The following is a 22436-nucleotide window of genomic DNA, read 5'->3' as shown; positions in this document are numbered from 1 at the left end:
GATGGATTCGGTGTGGTAAGGTGACAGGCCTCCTCGGCGCTGCATTCGCCCCTCATCGTGCCAACCTGCACCTGGAGTTATGATACGAACGTATTCTCCTTTGACCTGGAAGACGGGGGTTCTCGCTCTTAGGCTCTGCCATGTGGCAGTTTATCCTTCATCCAGTCCGATGGGGCTGCCCCGTCCATACGAGCCTTGCCATCTTGTGTCTCGCTGATGCACAAATTTCGACAATTCTTACAACGGGCCGTGATATGGGTAAATCATAGATATTATGTCGCGGGTGAGATCGTCGACGATGAGCAGCTTTCTTCCGATCTATTGTTTACATTAGATAATGAAGGGGTCGCAAAGAATGTGTTCCCGACCAAAAAGAATTCTGAACGATGGTCGGTTGTCTTTCCCTTTCTCTCACCGGCAGCTGGATTTGCTATCCTTCAGACACACTTGCAGGAGGTGTCAGCAAGTCTTCAACAAGCTCTGGTGGTCTAGTGGTATGATTCTCGCTTAGGGTTCTAACTCCTGAGCACGATTGCGAGAGGTCCCGCGTTCAATCCGCGGCTAGAGCCTTGGTTAAGCCTGTTCTTTTGAGAATGTCAAATACTTTTTTTTTGTCCATTTTTGGTTTGATTTTACTTAGTTCCCTTGAGATTATTACTATCTATGTTCAGACAAGCGTCAGTTCTAGATTCCGTCGTGCATGTTCCCACGATCTCGGCTTGTGGTTACATGCACAAAGAGGACTAGCTTCGCCGGCAGCATAACTTTCGCGGAAGGATTTGCAGTCTATGCCCCCCAACAATTACGCTACCAAATTATGGGACCCCGCTCACGATTAGCATTCCCCAGATCCGACAGAATACTATAGTGTTTGGTCATCTTGGATTGGCGTGGTTTATTTACCATGTACAATTTCGAAATAGCGCGCAAGTCACTGTATATTATCACATCAAGGCGGCTGGCGCTTGGAGAATATTTGCGCCTTGCCAAGACGTCAATGTCAATGTCAACCGGCGTGGGGGGAAGGATGTTTATTGTCTTTTTGACAGATAAGACCGTGCCACCGAACTCTGGTACGCTTTAACGGCTCGGGGCAATAATGTTTTACTGAGCCCTATAGTTAATACCGGTCCTGCCTAATTCAGCACCCACAATGCTTTCGGCGCCCCCCCTCTGATTTCCCGGAGTGGCAAGGCGGCTGATCAACAATTATGATTTGCCTATACTGCCAAGCCACACTCGGGATGTTTTCCCTGCCGTGTTCAGATTTCTATTTTCTCTGTGGACCGTCCCAAGATAAAGAAGAAAAAAAAAACAAGACGAACACGATCCCCCTTCAAGCGGAGGAGGGGTGGGGATGGTCATAAAGACTTGGCTCATATACCTCTTGTTCCCCAAATTAGCATGGCCGATATTTGAGAAGGTGGAGAGGCGAAAGGACATGGTCCGAATGAGCAGAACCACATGACTTTTTTCCCCGGTGATGAACCTTTTTGTTCCTCATGTTTCTCATTGACAACACGTCTCGTATTACTCCACTGTTTTGATTGGCCTCAGCTTGTATGGAAGGATAGAGAACAGAGAGAACGCCTGGGGCCCAGCGGCTCTTTCGGAGGTTGCAGACTCCGATGACGAGTCTGCCCAGGGCTGAGCTGTCCGCGTTGCCTCCCCCTCACACATCATGCCTCACCGTCTGTTGCATTCAAAATATACTTTCTTTGGTCTGATATGCCCGCTAATCGCGTCTGTCAAATAGTATGGTTGAGTTTGCATTCCCAAATGGAGACGGCGGGAACTAAATAGCCGACGGCTATTATTTCCCTTGTGGGCTCTTGCAACCCAATCTGGGGGCCTAATAAAGCCTCTCATGAAGAAGAAGAAGAAGAAGAAGAAGAAGAAGAAGAAGAAGAAGAAGAAAACCCGTTGTTAATGTCGTCGATGGTTACATAGGTGGGGAGTGCTATGTACCTAATGTCACCGATGGCGCTTGTAAGTTTGTTTGTTTGCTCGTCTGTTCGTCTGTGATTCTTGATTTGCAACTGACACAAGGCCGGCCTTGGGGAAGTAAATTTCAGGTTGAGGAAATAAACTGCAAAACATACCAAAAAAAAGCAGAGTACCATCACATGTTGACGTATACGCAAAAAATAGAGAGGAAAAAAAAAAAGAAACCGAGCTTGGGTATCGCCGAAACTCAAAGGGTCCTCCCAGAAAGAACAACCTGAACGCCGTGCCATTCGAAGCCAAAGAGAGAGGAGGATGAAGACGTAAAAACAAGGTGAGAGGAAAATGCCTTCGTAAGTCATGAAGCCCATTTGGGGCAAGTCAGGCAACAGGCATCTCCTGGAAAATTATTGGGGTAGAATTATCGGGGTAAAAAGAGAAGGCAGATAGCTCCAAGAATGACGAAAGAAGATATCTCCAGGCCGACAAACTATTACGAAACTTTTGGTCGAGGAGTAACACTGTTTTCTAGTGCAGACTTTTATTCGGCTCGTTTCGGGGAAAGCCCGAGACTTCCGGATACCATTTGTGTAACTTTTATCTCGTTCTTTGACGAAATGTATTAGTAGGTGCTGTTTTTTTTTCGGTCGTAGAATGTCAGTTTGTGTTGCAGCAAGAGAAATACAAAAAATGATCTTTCAAGACAAGGGAAACTTTGTTGTGGGAATACTGACAAGATAAAAAAAACGATGAACTTGGCTTTCTCTCCGATCCTGCCGTTTGCCAAGTCCGTTTTCTGATGGCTTTCTCAAGGTGGCTTGTTTTGTTGCGTGGCGACTCCCGTAACTAGCAGGGAAACCCCGTGACACTGCATGGTGTTTGATGGTTGTGGCAGCTAATCACACAGAGGACAGTGGCCAGGGAGCATAATGTATCTCTCGTGAGGCCCCTTGGGACATGCATGCTTGTGGCTGCCGTCTACCGAGGTCCTGAAAAAGTGCGCACCGGGGTCGAGGCACGAGGTATATATGTAGTAGTTCTTGGTGAAGTCGCACATTTTGTCGTTTTATTTATCTCGGTTCCTTTTTTTTCTTCTTCCTCCTATTCGGAAGATCTTGGGAGAAGGAGCAGTGGGTTGAGTATTGTAAATATCAGATGCTGATCTTGAGGCCTTCACTGCCGGGGCCCAAGCGTAAAAACCAATATGAGGTAGTGTAAATTGTGCCTTCTTGATGATGTGAGAAAAGAGTTACTTTGAAACTGGGGGAGCTTCGCGGAGGCGTAGCTAGCGTAAAAGCTAGGGGACGGCAACGAGGATTTGAGATATTACTCTCTTCTTTGTACAAAACTGTATGAGGCACAAAAGCGGAACTAGACAGGATGGTGCCCGGATGGCAGCTTAGGGGTTATATATAAAACAGCACGTTTCGATCGAGGCAACCCAAGATTTGGGTATCCAGAAATCCTGTATAACTCAAGGTGGGAATGGGGGCGAGACGAGGTGAGGTGGGATCGAAGTTGCAAGGGCCAGGAGAGAGGGTCGATCCAGGTGGGTGCGCGTTCCGAGGTGGTATTTTCCATTCGAAAAGGTGGGCTGGGGGTGCGACGAGAGGTGTGTGGAATGAGAAAGAGACTGAGAGGTGCGTATGAGAAAAAAAAAAAAAGAAAAAAAAAACATTCGATCAACTAGGTAAGGTATATTTTATGACAAGCTGTGATGAGGTATTTCAAGCCCTACTACAGTCTGGAGAAGGACCGGAGTTCGTTGTGAGTTTTTGAAACTACGTAAGAGCGGGAAAAAAAGGGTTTGCTCTCCTGCAGATAACAAGAAAAGGAAGAAAAAATTACAGGGAGCTAGCTACTATTCTAGAACTAGCGACGTTGCTACAAAAAACCACTTGAGTCGACAAAGTCTTTGACAAGACATTGGCAAAACTTGATACCAAACTGACAAGTGAGGTTTCCTCGCCGACGTCAAAGAATCTCGCGTGTGGTGGGGGCAAAGGTATGCACACGACCAACAAGGTAATGTAATCAAAGTATCAGAATGGAGACAAATCGATGTCAGAGGACGCAGCCGGGTCCGTGAGCGTGCGAGGTTGTTGCTGCACTTTGACCGTTTGTACATGTCAGTGCCGCATTGGTGTCACCGTCAAAGCTCAAGCTTGCCCATGCCAGGGATCAGGGGGCCTTGAAAAGGGACGAGATTTTGGGGTGGGAGAGAGGCATGGATGGGATGGCTAGCCAAGCATAAAACCGAGCAAAAGCCCCACGAAATGTCAAAACTCTCGCTCCCCAAATGGTATACTATGCTAATAATACAGATTAACATATTAAATAATAAGAGTTCCACACAAGTTCAACCTAGGGACCAAGTTACAAAGAATTGTATGTTCCAGCGAGCATCGTCTGATGCCGGCCTCGGTGGAATGATGCGGGTTGCACACAGTACCATGGGTGGGCAACTGATGGATGGGTATTTAAAATGCATTCGATGTTTTGTGTACCTGAACTGACTTGACCTGGACTGACGTGATTCTGCGTCCTGGCTTGATCTGGGTCTGGCCCGGCCTCAACGGCTTAAACGACCTGTCATGGTTGCATGCTTTTTTTCAAGCGTTGCCTGCATATCCGGTGTGTGTGATTTTCTAGTCGGGCAGAATCTTGGTATTCCGTTAGCGGCGTATAGATTCTGATGCACCAATGGGCCTCTGAAGTGGCATGCATTTGGACCCCCAATTGCAAGTTGGGTGAGTGGACTCGGACGCAAGGCATGGGAAACTTGTTTAATGTGGAATTGGTTAGCTAAGGTGGTTTAGTTTGAGGTTACTTGTAGCCTGTAGGCATGTCACTTTTCATAAAGCCAAGGTCGGATTTGCGTCGCGAAGGGCCAGCCGGACGAGATCAACTCGGCACACTTTTCCTTTCGTTGCAAGGTCCAATTGAATGCGACGGTTTTGCGTGAAAGCATGCAAGGCAAATCGATCCATTCTCGCTTGCACTGCACAGACAAAAAAGTCCGAATATTAACGTGCTTTTTCATGTTTTATTTTGAATAAAAGACAGGAAGGAGGCTAGGCAACTTTTTCTGCCCCGCATTCTTTCTTGTTGCAGCACCAAGGGCGTGTGCGCTTCGCCGTGGGCGTGTCATTAGTTTTTCTTTTTCTTTTTCCTTTTCTTTTTCTTCAAACATGTCAATGCCACTCGAATGTGTTTGGAGCGGCGGGGTCACTGCAACTTCGCCCCGAGCTTTGGAATGCCATCGCTGGTCTGGTACCACTCTACAAACCATACGAATAGTGGGATCTCAGTTTGCCTTTGGGGCGCATCTGTAGGGTGTCTGTTACTCTTTTCAGTATCTACCGAATCACATAATATAACTTCGAGCACACCGGTAGACCGCTTCCATTGTTTATACACGGAGTAATTAGCTTTAATTCATGCTCCTTGTGTGAATGTGGGTACTTTTTTCTACTGTCATCTTACATCTTCCCGGTTCCATGGTGCGTTTTTTTTTTCTTTTTTTTCTGGGTGTGATGTTTCTCTCAATTTGTAAATCCCAAAATCTTCTCTGAAAAGTATTTCGCAGGGACAAGGGGAATATGTTCATTTCATTTTGTTTTGCATCGACACGTAATATGAGCAAGCGGCGGCATATACAAGGTATTGATGCGATCTTCGTGGGGGTGGAATCTGAGCTAGGTAGGTTGCAAGCGATTGAAGATCATAGGCATTATGTTAACATTACAAATACGCCGCAAGCGAGGAACAACGATTGGCATCCTCCTTTTCTTTGCTCACCTACGAGATAAGGTTGGAGCTACGCATTTAACCATGCTTTTTGGCTTCATTCTTAGTACGACTCGAGCTCTTTTTCCTCGGAGAATAATTAGAACGACCGCGTAATCAGCCCAAGTTCTTGCTCGAGGTGTGGCTTTGATGAATGCGCAATACGCCTACCCAAGCGAATTGACTTTTGCTTTATCCAGATGTAGGAGCCAGTCATACGTGTTGATGAGGCACCTTGGGCGCCTATATGAGGCTCCACACGAGAGTCATTATCACTCGTGATCTTGGTCCCGATTTGTAGATATATGGATTGTGTCGCCGCTGCTATTACAACAGCCTTCATGCTACCCAATAGTACGTCGGTTGTGTGTTCCCGGTTTCCTTAAGAGGGGCATAATATCTCGAAGAAAACTTTGTGACACGCCTCTAGGTAGTCTAGACTAGTGGGTCGCCATGAAGAGAGCAGATTGTATGTGATGGGACAGGGTCAGGGTCCTACGTAGGATTGCAGAGAACGGCAATTCGTTGTCAATACCTAGGTAGTATACTGCAAGACTACTTACTTAATGTAGATAAAAATAGCCCATCAAATGTGTCAAACCAACAAACTCAACTTGTTGTTGCCAGTAGTATGAGAAGCTAGGTATCTATCAAGCTATGCTCATACATACCCGATGTTCTGTCATTAGAAAATCTCGGGGCCCAAGCGTAGTATCGGTGTTTCCGCCATTTCAAGAGCTCTCCTTGCCTAGGACCTGACTCTTTGGTCCGTGGTTTCGCTGTCCAGTGTCTAAATTGAGTATGAGTTAGGGTCGGTAGCGTAGCACTTTTCACCCAAGCCAAACCCCACAAGTTCCCACCGCACTCTGTCATGGAACGGGCGCCCTTTTGCAGCATTCTTTTTTTGCTTGTTTGTCGACGATGGAACGCGCACAAGTCGGCCCCCGTTTGACAGTAGCGGGCTGCCATCTTAATGTTTCGCAAATGTTCGCACGTTGCAATGCGAGATTGCGCACGTTTAAGCGGAGAAAAGGAGAGAAACAACGAGCGAGAGAGAGAAAGAGCAATCGTCCAAAATCATGTCATTGCCACATGGCAAGCACGAAACGTCGATGCAGCGGCTCTTGGACACTGCATGACATGATGTCGGATTTTTTATTTTTTTTGCTTTCCCCCTTAGTCCGCATTTTGCAACGCAAACGGTTGAGGACTCGATCAAGCATGCAGGGACTGCAGATGCGCATGCCCGTAATCGCCGTTTGATCTTGCCCCCTTTCATAACAGTATCGCATCAGTAACATACCTGCTGATGAGGGTGATTGGCTATCTTGATACAGAATACTAAATAAAGGGGGTCGTCAAAAGAGTCAAATGCAACAGTAAAGCTTCAGCCTTGCACCTTCACCAAGCTACTGTACTTCGCGCAGTTTACTCCGTACCTAGATTTCGGTCCACTAAATTCCCAGCAAACGAAGAAGCGACAGCAGTCAACCAGAGTTGATTTACTTGGCGACCGGCATCGCTTCAGTGCAGGATCCTTGATCCCTGATGATCAAAAGGAAAGGTGGGGCACACAAGTCTTGGAAGGGATCGAGCTTAGAGAAGTGGTGCTTCGTAGGTAGGGGGGGCAGGTTTCCTTGTTAGGCTGTCACATTGTTACAGAGGTACCGAGCTGGGCAACTGGGCTAGATGCTTGAACGACGAAAAGCAAGGAAAGGAAAAGAATTAATAGACGAGCAAAGACAACACCAGCACTACGGAACTGGGTTCCACTTCAGAACCCAAAATGCTCGCAATAGTGGTAAATTAATTCGCATTTTGCAAAAAAGACTGGTCACGAATGGGCAGTCTCAAAACTACCTGGATAGTATGCAATGGTCAACCAAGATAAGTTTATACGACAAAAGCACCATGTGTTAATGTGACAAATCTGATTCCCCATGCTTGCCGAGGAAGCCGAGCTTTATGCTATCGCAAACCAGAAAGGGGGGTCGTCCCATTGTCACTTTGGGTCGATATGTGATAGATCTACAGCATAACTCGCTTGTTGCACGCGTCGATCTGTCGCGGATGGGCAACCAGAGCCGCCTGCCCCAAAAAAAAAGCCAGGTACGTACCGCACCAAGCACGCCTAAAACGGGTATTCGTGTTGGTCTGGAGTCTAGACGACGGCGCCAATAACAAAGGATGGACAAGACAACACCCTTTCCAAGATAGTGCTCCAAGGCATCCAGTCTGCCAATTACCCCGACGGGCAAACTTACCCGCGATCAAGTGATGCGGCCTTGGCAATGGACGAGGCCCTTCGTCGGTAAAATTGGGGTAATATGTGACAACTGGTAGGCGAACCTGTCTTTTCCTTTCCGTGGGTACGGTCAATCATCTGGTACTAGGTATGCAAGTCACATAATCCACTTCCGTCACCCCACAGTCTCACCATCGTCGAAGCCCCCGGAACTTTGGGTGGAGAGAATGGGAGGAGAAAAAACAAATACAAAAAAGACTGACCAGACCGGTTATTGTCCATCCTAAAAGAAGGAACAATAATATCACCTATGTAGTCACCTACATATAATACCGACGTAATTAGTTCGTTGCTACAATATCATCACTCCCCACTCTGGTCGAAAGCCGGGTTTCACGATTTGTCTGGCCCCCAAAAAACAAAAAAGCAAAATTGGGGGGGAAGACATCACACCCCTTCTTTTTACATATTCGCAGGTCTAGACTTGTCGACAACAAGAACGACAGAAAAAGACATGAACGGATCGCATGATTTTGCTTGCTGCCTCCCATATCCGTCCTAAAATTGATACACCACTTGGAGAGAAGCAGGGCATTTCTTCAAACGGTACTGTCCTTGTGATGACAAACAGGCGCTACTAACAAGTCCCCTCTTCCCGGATGGTAGCGAGATGTCGGTGGTCGGGCCCCTCTTTATGGCAACATTGCATGTGATATTGCGTGTTCTGCCCAGAACCAGACCAAAAATAAAATGATATTTGATAATAATATAGTGAAATAAGAAAAAAAAAGAGTGACGAACACGAGATTTTATCTTCTCCCCCTTTCGACACTTAGCGGAACGTTCCGTCGAGCTAGCTGCTTGGCAGTGGAGGTTCACTTGAGGTGACAGCCCTTCCCGAGGGGAAAGAAATAACCGCCAGGACAATTTCTGACGCCATGTTTCGGGCGGACCAGAAAACCAGAGAAGCTTTGAAGCTTTGAAAAAGAAAAAAAAGGGGCGGAATTTGAAAAGAGAAAGAAACTAGAGAAAAAAAAAGAGACACAAATGCACAGCGACGTAGATGGCATCGGGATTCGGACGTCAAAGACGGACTTCACAAAAAAGCCCCTCCCCTCACCAAGGCATAGTACGGGCAACTCAAGCATTGCGACGAGCTGTCCGTCCGGCCCGAGCTGGCCGAGCTGGCCGACAGAGCAAAAAGAAAGCGAGAATGGACGAGCGTCAACGGGTGGAGGCTTTGGGCGGAGATGTGATCTCGCCATACCTGGTTTGTCTTTTTCATGCAAACCAAAGATCATGCCTGAAAGAAATGTTGCGAACGAACAAAAACCCTCTAGCGAGATGTCTTTTTTTTTTTTTTTTTTTTTTTTTTTGCTTTCCACCCCCTGTTCCCAAAGTGGGGGCACTTCACGTTCGCCAAACCAGCAGAAACACATGTTGGTCCTTTTGTACGGAGGGGGTGGTATCAAATGTGTACGAAGACAAGGTCACAGAAAAATAAAGTCAGAAAGAAGACGAGCACGAGCTCGTTACTGTATACTGCCGACAAGGATTATATCACATCGTATTCAGCATCAATGTGATATTCGTAATAGTCGTACCATGCTCCGTCTGCCGCACATTGTCTCGGAACATACTTAGTTCGCGAGGGCCGAGTCTCCGACAAGACTGCAGTATGAGGTTTATATTATATCCAACGGCCTTCTGTTGTCGTTTCCCCACACTCAGCCAGGTGATTTCCCGCACGTCTACTCTTCGAGATTATATATAGCTCTCACAATCGCCCACGCCCACCTGGCTGCCGCGTCAACGCTCTTGAGGTCTCGCAGCCAGTCAAGGTACAAGCCAACGGTCTCGCTCGCCTCCAGCTCAAAGCTCTCTCCACACAAAGTGCTGCGTATCCTCGACAGCATCGGTGTGCTGTGGCTGAGATGCAGCAGGATCAATATCCCGAGCATATTCTGCGTCCAGAAGAAGAGGCAAGGGATCAGCCTCTTATGCGAACACGTTGGCGACATGGACACGGGCCATTTTAAGCAGGCCCTGAGGCACTCCGCGGCGCCCTCGGCCTCCTCTCCGGTCAGCTGTTCTGGGTTGACGAGCGCCTTGTAGACGTACGGGCGGTTAATCACAAACTTGATGTAGTAAAACCTCGACCGCAGCACCGCAGTCATGATGTCGAGGTTGTATGGGTATGTGACTGGTGCCACATCAAGATCGGTGGTGAACATGAAACCCGACGGTGAGCTCAGAGCCGGAGGCGGTACATCAAGGGATGATCCTGTGGCGAATACCGACGAGCTGTGGATGTCAGAGTAGAGGGAAGGGTTGGGAAACTCGCCGGGTTGATTCTCTCGCCAGCGGAGCGGCGGTGGGAGCATTGTCCGCCAGTGTTCGGCCTGATTGGCTAGATTCTTGACAGCCAAAGTGAACCCATCCGGATCGAGAGCGCCAGTTGAATATCGAGAAGCGAAATGGCCTGTTTTCATCCCACGTTAGACCAAGCCAGCCTCCAGATAGCCTAAAGTAGTCGGAAGGCAAAGCAAGTGTTGTGGCCACACCACTCACCGTTGTTGAGCACTGCGTGAGCTTCCAAAGCCAGCCGTCGCATTGCTACAGCTGACACAAAATGGTCCTTCGCCAAAGAAGTTCCCATAATATCATCGTGAGAGAGCAGTCCACTAAACACTGGGGGCCCAACGACATCCTCGAGCTGTTCCAATATACCACGAGGAAGCCCCAATTCGATATCAAAATAACTATTTGGAGTCAGTACAACTGTCGTTACAAGATGGGTACGGAAGAAATTCACCTGCCTTTCAATTATCTTGCAGTGCCAAAAGCATCGTTTGGTCATATCTGCGCGTGCAGAAGAAGGCTCCGCGCTCCTCCTGCCAACATACCGTCAGATTAGCAGCCAGCGACGATGATAGTGAGCAAGGGACATCAACCCACCCAAGCACCAATGCCTGGCAGGCCAGAGCAGCAGACATTGTCATGCGCCAAAACTCCTATATTATCATCTCACGTTAGTATTTCTTAATCTCCACGTTTGAGAAATCGTAAACTTACCGAGTGACTAAAGCAGGCCTCGCAGTACAGCCTGTCGATTGTTGTTAGCCCGAGTCGACTGTTCCACTCCAAGCCTGAAGCGATAACTATGGCAGAGAGACAACAGTCTATGCTTACCCAGCCAGAGCAAATGCTTGCGCAGATTCAAGTGACGAATCGGCCATGGTGAAGCCCATGCGTCGTCGCGCCTCGTTGTATAATGCCAAACCGGGTGGATTCCTTAGCGTTCCACCCTTGACGCCGCCGGGGCGTGTGTTGTACACACTGACAGGTGCACCATGATCACCTGCGATGGCGAGCTCCCCCAAAGCAAACACCACCAGTGCCAAGGTCGACTTGACTGTGTCATCCAGGCCATCATTGCAAAGCGGGCCCAGGATTTCGCTCGCAAAGGTATCCGGCTCTAATAATGGATGGCAGTGGTTGAAGGTGTCAAAGTACGCATTCGAGAGTAGCTGCATGGAGGCGCTCGTCAGAGGAATACCACCGAACTCTGAAATGTTCGGATTGGGCATGGACGTGGTCGAATCGATGGTGGTCACAGGTCCAGCTGGTTCGGCCGGCAGGTGGTCTGATTTGTTGATGCCCAAAATAATGTTGACTCCCTCTTGTTCTATATTGGCAACGTTGATCTCAGGCATCCTTGCGCTGACACTGTTGAGCAGCTGTTGAATTATAGGCCAAGTGAGCAGCTGATGGACCGACGTAGCATACGCATGAGGCGGGTTGACACCTGCGACTATACTGCCGTCTTCAGAAGCATGGGCTCCCGTGCCCGTCATGGGAGAAAGGCTACCTGGAGGCATCGTTACTTGGGTGATTACCGGGTGGTTTGTCACCATGGGTGTATGGAAAGGAGCCTGCTGCATGGTCAGGGTGTCAAACTTGCGCTCCAACCCCTTGATGCGTTCGAGAATTTCCACAAGGGTCTTGTCTTTTCTAACATGTTGAGGTCAGTTGGTTTGTTACTCTTACTCGTTTTACCTTTGACAGCTACCGGGCGGAAAGAGATCATGGAGGCTTCCCGCCGAGCCTTGCGCAGCGGCCCCTACTGACTTGGTGGGCTGAGGTTCACGATAATGACACTCGAGATTGAATTTCCGACATGTTGAACATTTTGGACGCTGCTCGTCACATTTCTGCTTTCTAGATCGACAGTTTTCTGTGCAGGCGGCGGTAGATTCGTGTTAGTCATTGTCCTAGAGTTGGCAGGATACTTGAAACCACATACCACATGCCTGTTGGCATAATTATAAAGAATTGCATGTCAGCCCTCTGGTTGTATCATCGGCTTTTTTACTCTCGAAAGAGACTCTGGGTGGAAGTTGAGCCGTGGCTAACCTGGGCTGCGATTGCTCCCCTTTCCCTCCGCTGGCCACTAGAGGGACCAGCAACGCTAGGTCTCGGACTGCCAGAGGTGTCCGACTCTGGCCTTTCGCTGCCCATCATTTATCGTGTTATAAAGGAGGCCGAAAAGGTGGTGGTATCGGTCTCGTCGCAAATTCCATGTGGTCGTGGATCAGGTGGCTTTAGTACTTGGGTTTACAATGAGCCAAATTAGTCGTCGTCATAAAGCATTCGGGATCGAGTTGGAAGGAAACATTGTATGCTCATCGGCTGGGCGATGTCAATTGCGTAGTATCTCCCACAAGAACCAAGGGAGAGAAGAGATTTTTTTTGATTGAGAAAAAAAAAAAAACCAATATAACAAAATAGATTAATAAGAATAAACGTCGACTTTTGAAAACGTGTGTATCCAGCATATTATCCCGAGGCGATTGCATGTTACAAGTGATGACCGAATTCTACCTCAATTTGCACTACGTCATGGGCATAACTGCAGTCTGGCGGGCCCGCAGCTCGTGGGAATGTCCAGCGAGATCAAATCAATGCGGTTTAGATCAGGACCCTGGATTGAATGGCTGCCCAATGATCAATTCCCATCTGGCCTGTAGGTCCGCCAAGTTGGTATGCGAACCTGTCCACTGGGACAAAAGCCAGGGTCTTTGCCTCTCCATCAGGTATGGGGCATTTGAATCAGGGCACTCTGGCAACTTTTCTCCGTCCTAGAGTGGTATTTATTGCGCGGAACCGCCAGATCAGACGAGATCTTGTGGCCTAGCCCTCCACTAGCTTGGCAAGATATTAAAGATGTGAGATGTAACATCCCACATGGCAGCGGAAAGTCGTGTCAGTTAAGCATTTAAACAAAAACTAAGCATGTAGTCAATGTGAAAGCAATCGGGAAAAATACACGTTGGATGTTGTGGACAAGAAATTTCCTAGTCCGGCTTGAATTGGGTGCCGTGTCGAAGCGGGGCCGAAAAAGGGCCTTGCTTAAGTAGCATAAATGACGACAGAAGGTTACAAGGCCGCCGCAATTGCCTGTCGGGGAACCTCAATCTGCCCAGCGAGAATATTTGATGACATTGGGTCCAGTGCCTTAGGCAACCATGGCCTGGTCTAGCCACTACCTAGCACAGACCTCAAAAAGCAGTCGTGGTGTTGTTCGTTGCAAGGGGGGGTACGTACCGGTAAGTATACCATACGGTACTCAAAACTGACTCGCGAGCCCGGTGAGGTGAGCAAAGAGAGGTCGGTGCCTTGGCGCGCACGGGCGGATACCAGACCCTAACCCTGATTCTATACCCTTGCTGAGGTAAAGCAAGCCGCCCCAGTACAGCTCCGATGCAGCTTGAGGCAACGACAGCGTTACGTCTGCACACAGAACCCATCTCAAAGCAATCACGACAACGACCGCAACGCCCTGCGCCATCAACACCAACTCGACCATTCTGCTACCATTGTCGACATCGATATTTCAGAATCCGGCCCATCGAAAAAACCGTCATAATCGCCGACAATGTCAACCGACCAAGAGCGCCAACATGCGCTTGACTCCTACAAGCAGAAGCTGATCGAGTCGCGAGAGTGGGAGTCCAAACTGAAAAACCTGCGGATAGAGATCAAGGGCTTGCAGAAGGACTTTGACCAGACTGAGGAGAACATCAAGGCGTTGCAGAGCGTGGGGCAGATTATCGGCGAAGTCCTGAAGCAACTTGATGATGAAAGATGTGAGCCCCAGCCAAAACGCCCGTCACCGCATCTACGGGCCATAAGCTTGCCCTGTACATGCATCTGATTGGATCATTCTACTAACGACGGATGTATCTATCCTGCAGTTATTGTCAAAGCATCCTCTGGTCCCAGATATGTTGTCGGTTGCAGGTCAAAGGTCGACAAGGACAAGCTCAAGCAAGGGACGCGAGTTGCGCTTGACATGACGACGCTCACCATAATGCGAATGCTCCCGCGCGAGGTCGACCCACTCGTCTACAATATGTCACTCGAGGATCCAGGCCAAGTCAGCTTTGCGGGTATTGGTGGTCTCAACGATCAGATCAGGGAGTTGAGAGAGGTTATTGAGCTTCCATTGAAGAACCCAGAGCTATTCTTGAGGGTCGGCATCAAGCCGCCAAAGGGTGTGCTTCTCTACGGACCCCCGGGAACGGGCAAGACGCTACTGGCGAGGGCTGTCGCGTCAAGCCTTGAGACGAATTTCTTGAAGGGTAAGCTCCAAACGGCGACGCTGGATCAGTGCAATGTTGCTGGAAACAAGTCACGGTTGCTAACGGTCTACATGATTAGTTGTCTCGTCTGCCATCGTCGACAAATACATCGGAGAGTCAGCGCGTCTTATTCGCGAGATGTTCGGGTACGCCAAGGAGCACGAGCCCTGCATTATCTTCATGGATGAGATTGATGCCATTGGAGGCAGGCGTTTCTCCGAGGGCACCAGTGCCGACCGAGAGATTCAAAGAACGCTAATGGAACTGTTGAACCAACTGGATGGTTTCGACTACCTCGGCAAGACCAAGATTATTATGGCAACCAACCGTCCCGACACACTGGATCCGGCTCTGCTCCGTGCAGGCCGTCTGGACCGCAAGATCGAGATTGCGTTGCCCAATGAGATTGGCCGATTGGAGATTCTTAAGATTCATGCATCAAGCGTGGTAATGGAGGGAGATATTGACTTTGAGAGCGTGGTAAAGATGAGCGACGGGCTAAACGGTGCCGATTTGAGGAACGTGGTGACTGAAGCGTACGTATTTGAACATCCCCAGGCTTTGATGTCCACAACCCCGCTCCTAACGAGTATTGACTGACCTAATGACTTTTCAATTTAGTGGCCTCTTTGCTATCAAGGACTACCGTGATGCTGTGAACCAGGACGACTTCAACAAGGCGGTGCGAAAGGTGGCCGAGTCGAAGAAACTGGAGGGTAAACTGGAGTACCAAAAGCTCTAAACCAAACTAGGACCGGTCGAGCAGCTTAGGAGCCGCGCAGTAAGCACCCTTGGGTTGCATGGAGGGAAGATAAGTGGGGGCAGGACTAGGCTGAGGACAGTCAATACTGAAGCCTCACGATAGCCTCAAAGCGTTGCTCCGTTTGTAATCTTGTATCATACCCAAACAGGAGCAGTCACGGCATACAGTAGAACGGCCGCCAAAATAGAAAGCCGCAGCCAAAGCAGACGTTCGATACCAAAGGATGCAGCCCGGGTTTACCTTGGTGGCCGCCCCCGACTTCGGTTATGCTCGAGCACATGTTCGTACAGGTCATGGCGGTCAAGAATAGGTAGTCTCTTGGAAGATGTGTGACTAACGGCGTGATGCTGAAGTAGCAATACGCAAGCAAGCGATAATTTGACAGGCGACAGACTTGGCAAAGTCGTTAACTAACGGTCGTACATGCCTAGCTTAGCTACGCCCTTTAACGTAGAGGCCACCAATTGCCGACCGCGATTCGGTGGTTAGCGCTGTCGAACACGACGTTGCAGGCGGGGACTTTCTGAGGGGGGGCATTCTCGGCCTGTGTGGACAAGGATCTCACTGTTTTGAGGGCGATGATTGGGACTTTTTCCCTGTCAATCTTTCCCCCCTCCGTTGGCCATCTGTTGCCTCTTTCTCCGTGATGTCGACCCCAAGCCCTGCTATTCCTGGTTTCCCGCTTGTTTGTTTGTACGATCCGACCCCTGAATTTTGAGGCTGTGTAATCCACCTGCTCGGGTATTTGGAGTTACGTGAGGTTGAGCTTCAGGCTACCACCCTGCTGAGTGCGAGAATTGTCCAAAAGGGACTGGGTCAAGTTTCCGCCAACGTCATGACGATCGTCGTCTTGGTCTCCGCCCAATGTTTACGTGCCTCCCTGTAAACAAAAGAATTTGAAACAACACGGGAGGTAGGTTGACTTTTGACTTTTGACTTTTTTTATTTTTATTTTATTTTACCCCTTATTCACAACGGACAAGCAATGATGATTGTTGAGGTAGAAAACCGCGATACGGAGTATTGGCATGCTATCGCGATGAATTGTCTTTTTGTTCGTATCACCCAAACAAAACCCCTCCAAAAAAAAACAGAGTAAAAAAAGCAACATCGCCCAGGTTGACGACGAGGCATGGGCCAATGGTGCATTCCTCTTGGTCGGAAGGAAGTGGCTCCTGGGTTTCGACGGGATACGATGTGCATCCACTCGGGATCAGATTCAGCCACAGGGGTTCGGGTTAGCCAATTGACGCCTTCCCGGCTCTTCCATTCCATCAAAGCTTAGAACTAGATGCGACTTCGCCTACCTGGCAGCAGCAGGTTTTGTTGACGATGACGCTCAATGCCAAGTGTCTGGTGTTTGTTGTTATTTTGTATTTTATTGACAGGGTGCACAAAGTCTTTACGATAATTTCTCTGCTATTTTCTGGATAGAGCTTCGAGAATATCATTGATGCCTGGCCAATGGACTGAGTATAGCAGAGTCATGTCAGATTAATGTCCCTCGTGTGGTAGGGCGGAGCTGATGTAATCCTATTATGCCTATGGATCTCACGCCTACGGATCTGTTCCGGATCCTTTGTTCAAAACTTATCATTCTTGAAAAGCAACTGTGATGGCCAGGTCTGGTCTGTGAGAGATGACTTGGTAATTAGATGCACAAGTCAGAGGTAAGGTAGATAGAATTGGCATGGCACCAACGTGGGTTTCATCAGACCATGTAAGTAGTAGATCAACCAACCGGCGGTACTGGAGAGATATGCGCTCACTGACCGTGTCGATGAGACTCGTGGAGTCCAGACCATCTTGCGGCCGGCAAGCCCTACAGTAGATCGGCAGTAGGGAGACAGGCGGTCGCGTTAGAGGAATAGAGGTATCTACCAGATAACTAAGGTACCTAAGGTAGCCTAAGTACCGTAGCTTGCTAGGGGTATGTAGCTGAGATACCTGATGCATACCTACTCCGCATGTTCAAGACGGCGGGAGACATCCGAAATATGGCAAGTCTAAACTTCCCGCTAGTGTCATCCCAACAAGAGTACGGCATCAGACCGACAAAGAAGGGGCACACAGCTTTGTACAAACCCCAATCAAGGCGTCACAAAGGGCGCCGCCTGCTTGTTCGCAAGAGAAAAAAAAAAGCCAGCTCGTTCCCAGCCCACCAAGCCCACCTACCTCGTTGCCCCTCCACGTTCCCCACATTTGCTGCGAACCCCTGTTAATGCTTTCAAGCAGCAAGCTTGCCCAGTCTGGTCTGAGCCTGCCATCCGCCCTCCCACCGCTGCATCCCTTTGAAATAAAGCGCCAGACACCTGCCCGTCCAACCCCGGGTTCGGTCTCCTTGCCTCTTCCCTTTATACCGTCTTTCTCATTCTGAGCTGTCCCATCCAGAAGCTGCTTCTTCTTCCTCTCCAGCGTCGCCTTTTTTTTCGTTACCATTTGATACCCCTCTTTTGACAACACTTCTTGCAGTATCCTCCGCTTGATTCTGGCTCTGGTTGAGGGAAGAACAATCATCTGAACCTCACAACTCCATAGATCCGACAAGATGTGGTAAGCTAACGATAAACTCCGTGTCCCCTGACACCAATTGGTTCCCGCTGGCAGTTTCACGAGGTCGACCATCTTGCGGCACCGGCCGCGGTACAGAGCAAGGAATGGACGGGAGTAGCTTGCTCAACATAGCTACCCCCGGGACTCAACGGTAGTAGCAGCGCATTGCTAACGCAACTAAACGCCCCAGTGGAATTTTCGGATACATCAACTACTTGGTGGAGAAGGACCGCAAGTTCATTCTTGACACGTTGGTCAACGGTATGCTGCGCCCCTAACCCGTCTCATTTTGGCATCCCCAACTCCTCCGCCGATCCCTACCCTCCCAAATCCAGCTGCCCCGCGAAAGCAACTCTCAGCTACACCCTAGCCCTACACAGAGTGCTAACCCCCGATATTCCGAAACCCCTAGGTCTCTCTCGCCTCGAGTACCGTGGATACGACTCAGCCGGTCTCGCCGTTGATGGCGACAAGAAGAAGGAGGTCTATGCCTTCAAGGAGGTCGGCAAGGTCGCCAAGCTGAAGGAGCTGATTGACTCGTCCGACCTTGACCTGGAGAAGACCTTCGACTCACATGCCGGTATCGCACACACGCGATGGGCCACCCACGGTCCTCCATCGCGTATCAACTGCCACCCTCACAGGTCCGACCCTACCTGGGAGTTCTCGATTGTTCACAATGGTATCATTACCAACTACAAGGAGTTGAAGACACTCCTGGAGAGCAAGGGCTTCAAGTTCGAGACCGAGACCGACACAGAGTGCATTGCCAAGCTGGCCAAGTACCTGTACGACCACAACCCCAAGCTGGGCTTCACTGACCTGGCCAAGGCTGTGATCAACGAGCTCGAGGGTGCCTACGGTCTGTTGATCAAGTCGGTGCACTACCCCCACGAGGTCATTGCCGCCCGTAAGGGTTCGCCACTTGTCATTGGTGTCAAGACCTCCAGGCGCATGAAGGTCGACTTTGTCGATGTCGAGTACGCAGACGAGCACAGCCCTCTGCCCGCCGAGACCGCCTCTCAAAACGTTGCGCTCAAGAAGGCCGGTCTGGGCAGCAGCCTGCTCAGCCCCGCCTCCGCAGCTGGTGGTCTTGCTGCTCCCGACAAGTCGCTTCTGCACCGCTCGCAGTCCCGTGCCTTCATGACCGACGATGGTCTCCCCATGCCCACCGAGTTTTTCCTGTCCTCGGACCCGTCCGCCATCGTGGAGCACACCAAGAAGGTTATGTACCTGGAGGACGACGACATTGCCCATATTCACGAGGGCTCTCTCAACATCCACCGTCTCAAGAAGGCCGATGGCAGCTCCAACGTCCGCACCATCCAGACCCTTGAGCTGGAGCTCCAGGAGATCATGAAGGGCAAGTTCGAGCACTTCATGCAGAAGGAGATTTTCGAGCAGCCCGAGTCGGTTGTCAACACCATGCGTGGTCGTCTCGACATTGAGAACAAGAAGGTCACCCTAGGTGGTCTGCGGTCATACATCAGCACCATCCGCCGCTGCAGGCGTATCATCTTCATTGCCTGCGGCACATCATACCACAGCTGTATGGCCGTCCGTGGTATCTTTGAGGAGTTGGCAGAAATCCCCATCGCCGTTGAGCTGGCATCAGACTTCCTCGACAGGCAAGCACCAGTGTTCCGTGACGACACCTGTGTTTTCGTCTCTCAGTCTGGTGAGACTGCCGACTCCTTGATGGCTCTGCGTTACTGCTTGGAGAGGGGCGCCCTTACCGTTGGTATCGTTAACGTTGTCGGTTCCTCCATCTCGCTCCTGACGCACTGTGGTGTCCACGTGAATGCCGGTCCCGAAATCGGTGTTGCATCCACCAAGGCCTACACTTCGCAGTTCATCGCCATGGTCATGTTTGCCCTGTCCCTTAGCGAGGACCGCGCCAGCAAGATCGCTCGTCGTGAGGAGATTATGGAGGGTCTATACAAGATCTCTGACCAGATCAAGGAGGTGCTTAAGCAGGACCAGGTCATCAAGGACCTTTGCTCCAAGACCTTCAAGGACCAGAAGTCGCTCCTGCTGCTCGGTAGGGGTTCGCAATTCTCCACTGCTCTGGAGGGTGCCCTCAAGATCAAGGAAATCTCGTATCTGCACTGCGAGGCCGTCATGTCTGGCGAGCTTAAGCACGGTGTCCTGGCTCTGGTCGATGAGAACCTGCCCATTATTATGATCTTGACACGTGACAATATCTTCAAGAAGTCGTTGAACGCTTACCAGCAAGGTATGTTGACATCATGTACCCCGCAGCCTTATCACTGCTCATTACTAACCTGCTTATTTTTTCGATATTCAGTTGTTGCTCGTGGTGGAAAGCCCATCGTCATCTGCAACCCTGCTGATGAGGAGTTTGGCGCCAACGATGCCGAGAAGATCGAGATCCCCAAGACTGTCGACTGCCTCCAGGGTATCCTGAACGTCATCCCGCTGCAGCTCATTTCGTACTGGCTTGCCGTCATGGAGGGACTCAACGTTGATTTCCCCAGGAACTTGGCCAAGTCGGTGACTGTCGAGTAAACGTTACTTTTTTTCTTGTTCTATTCTTTCGGGGGGTTAATCCAACTTCTTGCTTTGCTTTACACAAGGAAGGCGCTCGCCGTCGAAATGACGCGAGATAGCCCCAGCATATTTCTAATGGGTTGAAGACAAAAGCGCCCGGGTAGATGTGGCGTAACGACGGTATCTTCTCTTTCGTTTGCTCCTACTGGCTAGAAATACAGCAACGCGGGAGCTGGGTCAGGATAGATGGGTCCATGTATTTAAATGATTTGAATGTTAGCAAGGATAATGTTTTTCTGTTCACCTGACTTGCAAAACCGTCTCATGAGCCTTGGTCAATGATGCGTATTATCGACTCGCGCCGAACCTTTTTCAGGATTTCATCAAAATCATAAAAGAAAACCATGAATAGTTGTCATCATTTTGTATCCTTGCCTTTACTCTATCTTGTCTGTGAAAGATTAGTCATTTACTTCACAGGGGGTATCGACCGCCCCCCACGCACAGCAGCATCAGAACTCGAATGATGGGATTACATATAAAACAGTGTTTATATGTTGCTAAGCTAGCAGATGGTCCAGCCGTATGAATGTCTAGATGGAAACGCACTTTCATCATTGCATCCGTAGCAGTTCCCACCCCCAACGCCCCTCATAAAGACCACACAAGAAGCCAAAAATAGACACACTTCCCAACTGCCTTCTCATACAGTCTGTGTGCCGTAGCCCTTGATCCTGTCGGCAAAGGCCCAGCTCTGCTGCTCGAGCTTCTCGTCGGTGCTCAGCTCGACGCCTTCCTTGGTGACGACGGCGAGCGAGTACGAGTCGGAACTCCTGGCGTCGCGGTAGAACAGGACCTTCATGCACTCCTTGACGACGGCGACGGCCTCCTCGCGCGACAGCTTGGCGGCCTCCTCCTCGCTGGGGACGGCTCTGCGCATGATGGGGATGGCCAGCATGCTGCCGTAGCCACTGGCCAGGGCCGGGGCGGAGAAGGTGGTGCCGAGCAGGTCGGCCGAAGCCAGGAACGGCTTGTCGTCGGCGTCGAGCCCGGCGACCAGTATCTGGTTCCACAGCGGGTCGAACTTGTTCCGGCGGCCGTACAGGAGCTTCGACAGGTACTTGTGCAGGTTCTGCGCGTTGAGGGAGCTGTCCCTGCTGCTCTCAGTGGACTCGTCGGCGGGGTTGGCGTAGGCCTCATCGATGGCCAGCTCGTTCAGGTGGCGGTCGAGGTACTGCATGTCGGAGACGTCGCCGCCGAAGCCGACGACGGAGGAGTTGGCGAACGAGCGGAGGCGGTGGGTTGAGGAGAAGCGGGCGAGGGAGCCGTAGGATGCTGTTTTGGTGGTGGGCGGGTTTGTCAGTAATCGTGATGCCCGAATGATGTGGTGCCTTCTCTATGGATCACTCATAGTAGTCATATGAGAGTAACGGGTGTAGTAAAGTATCATGTTGTGGACGAACCTAGGTTGTCGGCCGCTATGACGACTCCATCCTTGAACTTCAGGCCAACGACTGAGGTGCCGGTGACGACGGGTGATTGTGTGGCTGCCTTGGGGCCGGCAGTCTGGAGGTAGGAGGCATCGTATGCACCATAGACATCGTCCCTAGGCTTTTGGTATGTAGCAACGGAGTGTTAGTTGTGGTGTCCCATCTGGGGTTGTAGGCAAGCGAGGGGTGCGGTTATGTTAGCTAGACAGACGTACACGGCCCCATGCTTGCGGTCGGTGATCCATGATGTGATTGTGGATTCGATTGCGATCGTGGTTGTTTGCGGGTCAATGCTGCGTTCCTTTCGGCGCAGCTTGCGTCGATTGAATATTAAATATTCGGGTTGTTGGTTTTGGCACTGATGGATAGATACAGAGATGGTGGTTGGAATATCGGTGGATAGCTTAGCTGCGTCGTAGCACTCGGTAGGCACAGCTGCTTCGCGTCCTAGGTGTTGCCTTGGCCGGTGCAGGGGTGTGGAGCTGAGGTATCCGTTG

At 50.1% G+C, this 22436-nt stretch overlaps 6 protein-coding genes and 1 non-coding gene across 7 annotated transcripts; 3 read left to right on the top strand and 4 right to left on the bottom strand.

Moving 5' to 3' along the window:
• Positions 1-477: 477 nt before the first annotated feature.
• MGG_20243 lies at positions 478-569 on the top strand. The gene has a single exon. It is a non-coding gene; the product is annotated as a tRNA-Pro (tRNA).
• Positions 570-2839: 2270 nt separating this feature from the next.
• Positions 2840-3001, bottom strand: MGG_14700 (uncharacterized protein; the record flags this gene model as incomplete). The annotated part of the gene is made up of 1 exon (XM_003718711.1): positions 2840-3001. One exon carries the CDS (start codon positions 2999-3001, stop codon positions 2840-2842), a length of 162 nt encoding a protein of 53 aa, XP_003718759.1.
• A 4760-nt stretch (positions 3002-7761) lies between these two features.
• On the bottom strand, positions 7762-8230 carry MGG_17475 (uncharacterized protein; the record flags this gene model as incomplete). The annotated part of the gene is made up of 2 exons (XM_003718710.1): positions 7998-8230; positions 7762-7864 (listed from the first exon to the last, which is right to left on the bottom strand). The coding sequence occupies exons 1-2, from the start codon at positions 8114-8116 to the stop codon at positions 7762-7764; spliced, it is 222 nt and encodes a 73-aa protein (XP_003718758.1). The 5' UTR covers positions 8117-8230.
• Positions 8231-9321: 1091 nt separating this feature from the next.
• On the bottom strand, positions 9322-12872 carry MGG_00329 (uncharacterized protein). The gene is made up of 9 exons (XM_003718709.1): positions 12395-12872; positions 12285-12291; positions 12110-12215; positions 11171-11992; positions 11054-11084; positions 10937-10992; positions 10798-10872; positions 10550-10740; positions 9322-10460 (listed from the first exon to the last, which is right to left on the bottom strand). Exons 1-9 carry the CDS (start codon positions 12500-12502, stop codon positions 9730-9732), a joined length of 2127 nt encoding a protein of 708 aa, XP_003718757.1. The 5' UTR covers positions 12503-12872; the 3' UTR covers positions 9322-9729.
• A 661-nt stretch (positions 12873-13533) lies between these two features.
• MGG_00330 (26S protease subunit rpt4) lies at positions 13534-15660 on the top strand. Its single transcript, XM_003718708.1, has 5 exons — positions 13534-13587; positions 13719-14127; positions 14236-14622; positions 14702-15158; positions 15244-15660. Exons 2-5 carry the CDS (start codon positions 13917-13919, stop codon positions 15362-15364), a joined length of 1176 nt encoding a protein of 391 aa, XP_003718756.1. The 5' UTR covers positions 13534-13587; positions 13719-13916; the 3' UTR covers positions 15365-15660.
• A 1985-nt stretch (positions 15661-17645) lies between these two features.
• On the top strand, positions 17646-20866 carry MGG_11597 (glucosamine-fructose-6-phosphate aminotransferase). The gene is made up of 4 exons (XM_003718707.1): positions 17646-17938; positions 18129-18199; positions 18351-20174; positions 20247-20866. Exons 1-4 carry the CDS (start codon positions 17934-17936, stop codon positions 20465-20467), a joined length of 2121 nt encoding a protein of 706 aa, XP_003718755.1. The 5' UTR covers positions 17646-17933; the 3' UTR covers positions 20468-20866.
• On the bottom strand, positions 20852-22433 carry MGG_00331 (proteasome component PRE4). The gene is made up of 3 exons (XM_003718706.1): positions 22155-22433; positions 21913-22060; positions 20852-21784 (listed from the first exon to the last, which is right to left on the bottom strand). Exons 1-3 carry the CDS (start codon positions 22182-22184, stop codon positions 21153-21155), a joined length of 810 nt encoding a protein of 269 aa, XP_003718754.1. The 5' UTR covers positions 22185-22433; the 3' UTR covers positions 20852-21152.
• Between the last annotated feature and the right edge of the window lie 3 nt (positions 22434-22436).

Source organism: Pyricularia oryzae, chromosome 5 (genome assembly GCF_000002495.2).
Source record: "Pyricularia oryzae 70-15 chromosome 5, whole genome shotgun sequence".
NCBI classification, from domain to species: Eukaryota; Fungi; Ascomycota; class Sordariomycetes; order Magnaporthales; family Pyriculariaceae; genus Pyricularia; species Pyricularia oryzae.
Note: the sequence above shows the minus strand (reverse complement) of the source record. Positions and strands in the feature narration are given on the sequence as shown.

Bases quoted from the DNA above. Each gene is read 5' to 3' on its own strand.
- MGG_00329 (XM_003718709.1), bottom strand. From the start codon at position 12,502: ATGATGGGCAGCGAAAGGCCAGAGTCGGACACCTCTGGCAGTCCGAGA. The intron at 11,085-11,170 runs GTAAGCATAGAC...AACAATCGACAG, and splicing joins CAAGCATTTGCTCTGGCTGG to GCTGTACTGCGAGGCCTGCT. The intron at 10,741-10,797 runs GCAGGTGAATTT...GACTCCAAATAG, and splicing joins CACTGCAAGATAATTGAAAG to TTATTTTGATATCGAATTGG.
- MGG_00330 (XM_003718708.1), top strand. From the start codon at position 13,917: ATGTCAACCGACCAAGAGCGCCAACATGCGCTTGACTCCTACAAGCAG. The intron at 14,623-14,701 runs GTAAGCTCCAAA...CTACATGATTAG, and splicing joins TGAGACGAATTTCTTGAAGG to TTGTCTCGTCTGCCATCGTC. The intron at 15,159-15,243 runs GTACGTATTTGA...TTTTCAATTTAG, and splicing joins AGGAACGTGGTGACTGAAGC to TGGCCTCTTTGCTATCAAGG.
- MGG_11597 (XM_003718707.1), top strand. The intron at 18,200-18,350 runs GTATGCTGCGCC...CGAAACCCCTAG, and splicing joins TCTTGACACGTTGGTCAACG to GTCTCTCTCGCCTCGAGTAC. The intron at 20,175-20,246 runs GTATGTTGACAT...TTCGATATTCAG, and splicing joins GTTGAACGCTTACCAGCAAG to TTGTTGCTCGTGGTGGAAAG.
- MGG_00331 (XM_003718706.1), bottom strand. From the start codon at position 22,184: ATGGATCACCGACCGCAAGCATGGGGCCGT. The intron at 22,061-22,154 runs GTACGTCTGTCT...ACATACCAAAAG, and splicing joins GACCGCAAGCATGGGGCCGT to CCTAGGGACGATGTCTATGG. The intron at 21,785-21,912 runs GTTCGTCCACAA...CCACCAAAACAG, and splicing joins CATAGCGGCCGACAACCTAG to CATCCTACGGCTCCCTCGCC.